The sequence below is a fragment of the Lepidochelys kempii genome, chromosome 14, assembly GCF_965140285.1.
Source record: "Lepidochelys kempii isolate rLepKem1 chromosome 14, rLepKem1.hap1, whole genome shotgun sequence".
Taxonomy (NCBI): domain Eukaryota; kingdom Metazoa; phylum Chordata; order Testudines; family Cheloniidae; genus Lepidochelys; species Lepidochelys kempii.
The window spans coordinates 27,258,794-27,264,793 of NC_136393.1; the positions used below are offsets into that span (position 1 = coordinate 27,258,794).

At 44.8% G+C, this 6,000-nt stretch overlaps 1 protein-coding gene across 1 annotated transcript in view; it reads left to right on the plus strand.

Annotated features, from left to right (window-relative positions):
* Window positions 1-5,689, plus strand: part of GSG1L2 (GSG1 like 2) — a 70,283-nt gene extending 64,594 nt beyond the window's left edge. Inside the window, exon 5 of the mRNA XM_073311544.1 lies at window positions 5,389-5,689. Within this exon, the coding sequence (XP_073167645.1) occupies window positions 5,389-5,689 (301 nt within the window). The remainder of the gene's footprint in view (window positions 1-5,388) is intronic.
* Window positions 5,690-6,000: the final 311 nt, after the last annotated feature.

Genomic DNA, 6,000 nt, shown 5'->3' on the forward strand with positions numbered 1-6,000 from the left:
AGGCTTCGGGGCAGAGTGAGGGTGAAGCATGGTATAGGTCTTGGGTGGGAGGAGGTTGAGAAATGGATGAGCCTCAGGGTGGAGCAAGGGGTGGGTTCACAGTCCAGGCACCAGTGGCCCCTCCCACTTCTAGGGAGCTTCTGGTGCTTGCAAATGCAAGCCTCCCCAAATGCAAGAGTCATGCGTCTCTTAAGTTGGGCACCAAACGTGGGCTGAGGTTGCACTGGGTGGAAGGATGCCTACATGGTAGATGGTGCAACACTCAGCATTGCAGTTCCTAAGTTCCTTTGTGGATTTAGCCCTTATACACTGTAATTAAGTCACCTCTCGATCTTCTTTTTGATAAAGAGCTTGGTCTGTTCAGCTTAAGTCTTTCACTGTAAAGTATTTTCCCCATCCCTGGAATATTTTTTGTGGTACGCTTCTGCACCCTTGTGGATTTCCTTGGTCAGTTTTATGAGGCAGGAGTGGAGAAGGCAAGTAAATGGCAGAAACATGCCACTGAGCCCCATTCCCTATCAGTGCAGCTGAGCTGCTTTATAGCCCTCAACTACTCATTGTAAGCAGGGTCTGAATGAGCTCTCTCCTGCCATCTATGGCAGGAGGAAAAGATGGGGGGAAAGGATGTCAGGAGCAGACTGTGTTTGCATAGACATCCCTTCTCTGCTGATTCCCTAGGCAGAACACCGAGCCTGAACATCTACACTGTGATCAGTGTTGGCTGTTTTGGTAAAGATATGAATCCTGAGATAATGAAATATTTTTATTTTTATTGTATGAGTAAAGGGCAGCCAAACTGGGCTTAGTATGCCCCATTGAGGGGGTCACCCTAAATTTGACCTCACTTGTTAAGCAGGGACTACTGATGCCAAATCCTGGTGAAAGTTAGAGAAGAGGGGTATAGGTATCTTTGCCTTGTGGTCCAGTCCTGTTTAGGGAGTCTCTAGAGCTATTTGATCCTTTTCTGTCCAGTGTTTAAAAGTAAAGCTGACTAGACTCAACTGAGAATCTGGGTGGTGTTAGTGATTACTTGAGCTGCATGTACTGATAAGCTGCTCTAAAGGAGCTGAACCTTAGGTCAGCTGTGGATATAGTGTTGCAGTGAAAAGACAATGTAGAAGAGTTAGCAGCAGAGAAGTTCCCTGCTACCCAATGAAATCAGCAGAAAGTTGAAATCAGTGAGAATTGGGCTAAGTAGTGGAGCAGCAGGATACAGCATTGCAGAAAGAGGTAGCGTGGAGGGTAGAATGACAGTGGCAGAAACGGCAACAACGTTGATGAGCAAAGGGGCCGAGAGGCAAACCCACCCAAACACACTCCTGGCCTCTGAGGATATTGCTGACCTTGGACAACAAACCATGAATGGCATGCAGTGGAAGAAAAAGGGGAATGGCATGTTAGAGACACATCCATCTGTTGGACTTTCGCATCACACGGTGGAAAACAGAGCCAATACTGGGGCAGGGGTTTTATTTATTGGTTGTATACTTTCAAGTGATTGTTGCAGTGTTTTCTCAAATTAATGCTTTGTTTAGTTCTTTAATTTTGTTTATTTTGTTATACGCAGACTCAGGATATGGCTACGCTGCAATTAAAAACTCGTGGCTGGACAGGCCAGCTGACTAGGGCTCAGGCTAAAGGGCTGTTTAATTGTGGTGTAGACATTTGGATTTGGAATGGTGTCCAGGCGCCAAGATCCTGTGAGGTGGGAGGATCCCAGAACTTGGGTTGCAGCCCGAGCCTGAACATCTACACTGCAATTAAACGACCCCTTAGCGTGAGTCCAAGTCAGGTGGCCCATCCAGCCACAGGTTTCTAACTGCAGTGTAGCCATACCCTCAGCAAGTGGCGAAGTGTTGCCTCTAAGGGGTGCCCAAGGGCGGTGGTCAGTTTTTCTAGAGTACTGGGTGAGGACTGAAGACAGTTTTGTTTTCTTTTGTTAATAGGAACCCCTATATTTTAAACCAGGCCCTTGTTGCTGTCGACTCCACTTGGCAGAAGGGTTACAGTTTTGTGGGCTTGTCTAGGGTCCTGGGTCAGTGCCCCTTGCAAGCACATTTTGAGTAAACCATTAATTTGGGGAAACAATTTTGTTATATTTTTGAGAAACGACACTTTCTATAATGGCTGTATACATGTTAGAGGAGTGGAGCAAGGGGATGAATATTGACCCTAAGACCTGCTTTCTAGTAGAGGAGGAGTAGTAGTAAAAAATGGGTGGCAAAAAGAAGCTGGACCAAAACCACTGTCCAATAAAGGCAATGGGCCCCATGGGGCTAACCCACCCTGTTCAGCATGGCTCCGACTGAGACTGAAGACACTACCATGGTGTATCCTAGAATGGAGAACAGATTCTGGCCTCTATCTACTGAACTTCTTTTGGCTTTGAACCCCACAGCAGAAGCATTTAGGCCTGTTGCTAGCACACCCATTTCATCAGTGCGACCAGCCTATGGCAATGAGTCTGCCCCACCAGCATTCCCGTATCTCTTGAAAGAAAGACAGGACTCTGATGACACAGTTCAGTTGTTGGGCAAAGGGACATACAGGTGGAAGGTGTCCCTGATGCTTTAGACCCTCCACTATTGGAGCAAGAGATGCAGAGGCCTATGTCAGTGTCTGAGGAACCATCAATGGAACTGTTACCGTCCCTTGACACGGAGAAGTCTTCACTGACCCTGCAATCCCTATTCTCAATAGTAGTGATAGGGTTATCAGGCCAGTAAACAGGTTAACTTATGAGCACCTGGGGAGGTTAGAGAAGAACTGATACATGTAGCTCACAGGTTTGAATCAGCAATAGTAGGCTTCTTAAGACTCTATGGGGAGAATTCGTAGACCCGGTATAATATGGAGTGTGATTTGCCAGGACGAAAAATTATTGGCTGGGAGGAGAATGTAATCAGGATCTGAATGAACTCTCCCCTGCTGTCTAGTGAAGAACTGAGGGGAAAAAACCTTAGGAGCAGATTATACTTGCATAGACCCTGCCTAGGCGATAACCAAATAAATCTGCTTGCCTAAGTGGTCAATTTTGGTTATTTCATGTAAAGATTCACATTAGTATGAAATGTCATTGTAATTAAATGTTGTTATCCTTATTGTATGAGTAAAGGGCAGCAGAACTGTACTTAGTATCCTTTGATTGAAATTGGACCTCACTCGCTAAGCAGGGGGTAGTGTTGCCAAATCCAAGTGAAAGTCAGGAGTGGAGGTAATGTTTTTTACCTGATAGTGTGGTACTGTTTAAAGTGTCTTAAAAGTTATTTGATCATCTTCCTATGATGTTTTGGGGGTTTATCCACCCTAGTAAGTTTATCCACCCTATTCTACCATCCTCATAGAATCATAGAATATCAGGGTTGGAAGGAACTGCAGGAGGTCGTCTAGTTCAACCCCCTGCTCAAAGCAGGACCAATCCCCAACTAAATCATCCCAGCTAGGGCTTTGTCAAGCCTGACCTTAAAAACTTCAAAGGAAGGAGATTCCACCACCTTCCTAGGTAACACATTCCAGTGTTTCACCAACCTCCTAGTGAAAAAGTTTTTCCTAATATCCAACCTAAACCTCCCCCACTGCAACTTGAGACCATTACTCCTTGTTCTGTCCTCTGCTACCACTGAGAACAGTCTAGATCCATCCTCTTTGGAACCACCTTTCAGGTAGTTGAAAGCAGTTATCAAATTCCCCCTCATTCTTCTCTTCTGCAGACTAAACAATCCCAGTTCCCTCAGCCTCTCCTCATAAGTCATGTGTTCTAGTCCCCTAATCATTTGCCCTCTGCTGGACGTTTTCCAATTTCACTCCTTGCCCTCTAACTTTGGGTGCTTCTGTGCTGTATAGCTTTGATTGAGACCTCTGACACCAGGAGTCAGCTCACAGCATAATGGTCTCACCCTGGCTTCCACCAGCCCAGTTACTCCTTACAGAGTGTCCATAACAACACTTCTGGTCTCAATTCTCCCCAAAACCATCTCCCCTGCAGTGTCCAGATCCTCTTACTGGACACTCACAGAGGTAACCACAAGTTCACTGAATCCAAAGAGCCACTATAGATAATAGCTTGGTAGCTCAGCTGGGGTTATATACTCTACCCTACTACACAGCACCAAAATGATTTGTAGTAATAAACTTATTCTTAGTTTTTAACAAAGAACGTTGTGACAGGGTGCACCTGGACCTTTGTGACCCCCTACTGGAGGCCCTGCAATCCCACTGCACTCTGCCCCAGGAAGGACTAGTAAAGGTGAGTCCTCCAGGCCTACCTAGAAAGGCTACACAGAAGCAGCCAATCAGAGCCCACTATGCTCAAATAAAAGGAGCTGCAAGATTGAGCAGCTCAGTCTCTGGCTAGGATTAGAGGGGTGCTCTGCTCTGCTCTGGCCCAGGGTGTTTGGTGTGCTGCATTTACTGGACCTGAGAGAGAGAGAGGACCTAAGAACTGTAACCCTGAGGTGGTGGTAAAGAGACAAGGTGAAAAGAATCCCAGAGAAAAAACAGCAGCAACTTTTTAAAGGAGGCAGCATGTGGCTGCTGTGTGTAGGATCCCTGATTTCGGACCTGGAGAGGTGGGCAGGCTTGGGTTTCCCCACTGGCCACTGGGAAAGTGGCCCAAGCAATGAGAAGGCTTGTTTAGAAGCCTGATCTAAGGGTGGGATTTAAAGGGCCCAGAGATAGAGCTGAATACCCTGGTGAGGGCTAACAGTTCGTAGAACTTTTATAACTCCTGGAAGTGATTTACTTTTTGACCGTGTGACTTGGCTGGAGGGCTGAGCCACTGAAGACCTACCTAGGGAGGTCACAAACCTACTGGGAGCACCAGGAGCAGGAAAAGGCCTGCAGTACCAAATGGAGCAGCAGGCGGTGCTCAGGAGGGGGTGCCCCCCATTACAAACACAGATTTCCATGATTTCAAGCAAGAGTGAGAGAGCTATGAAAGGGTTGCAAACAAAATGAAAATAACGTGGTTTTTAGGGTCTAAAACTTAATTCTAGCAAAATATAGCTTTGCGTAACATAGTTTCTTACTCACACTGAGTTATCAGCATGCTCCAGCTTGTTTCAGCAGGAGGGACCCTTCTTTCATAGATACTCACTTATGCCAATAATCATTTTGTTCTAAAACACAAAAATATGCTGTTTAGTGTTCATACAGTTGAAGGCAAACATTAAACTTAAGTACTCAGTTAACTCTGCTTCATCTTGAGCTGTTTAACTCTACAGTAGCTGTTAAAACCTTCCACTAGGAATCTGTTCCCCCATTTAATCCATAATTTATAGCAATAAATGGATAGCTTGACCACTTTTGCTACAATATATTTAGGAGATACAGTAGTATGATGTGGATGCAAAACTGCTGTCACTTTCTAACAAGCCTTTTTGTTGACAGCCTTGCATGGGGTTCCTTCGCTTGCTGTATGGCTGCCTCTGTCACCACTATTAACCGATATACAAAAACTATTTTGGAATTCAAGCACAAACGAAAAAAGCTGGAGAGAAGTTTAAAGAATAAATGCAAGTTTCCAGATCCTGGAGTTCCAGAGAAAGCTTGGAATATGTATGTTAGCTCTTTTCATAACACTACAGAGGACTTGGAGCATCAATTAAAGGACATACATAATCCAGCCAGCATTTCAATGTTTGTAGATTTAAACAATATCCCTGAGCCACACCGTGAAGAGTATTGCTAAATATGTTCTACAATATTTGTTAATTAAAAATTTATCTGTCTAGCATTATTTATTTTTCATAAAGAGAAATGCTTTTATCAATGCTTCAAGCAAGACATAGTGTTTGTGGAACTGATCCAGCTAGAGTGGTTCACAAAAGGCAGTAAGTCATATTCTCCATCGTCCTGCATCTTGTACAGTCATATACACATGCGCAAAGTGGGTGTGAACACTACTACATCAGAATAGCACTGGCTTAAACCCCTTTACTAGTGGAAATGACAACACCAGTACCATGGCAACAAAGAATCTGGTCCACAACTTGGTCCATA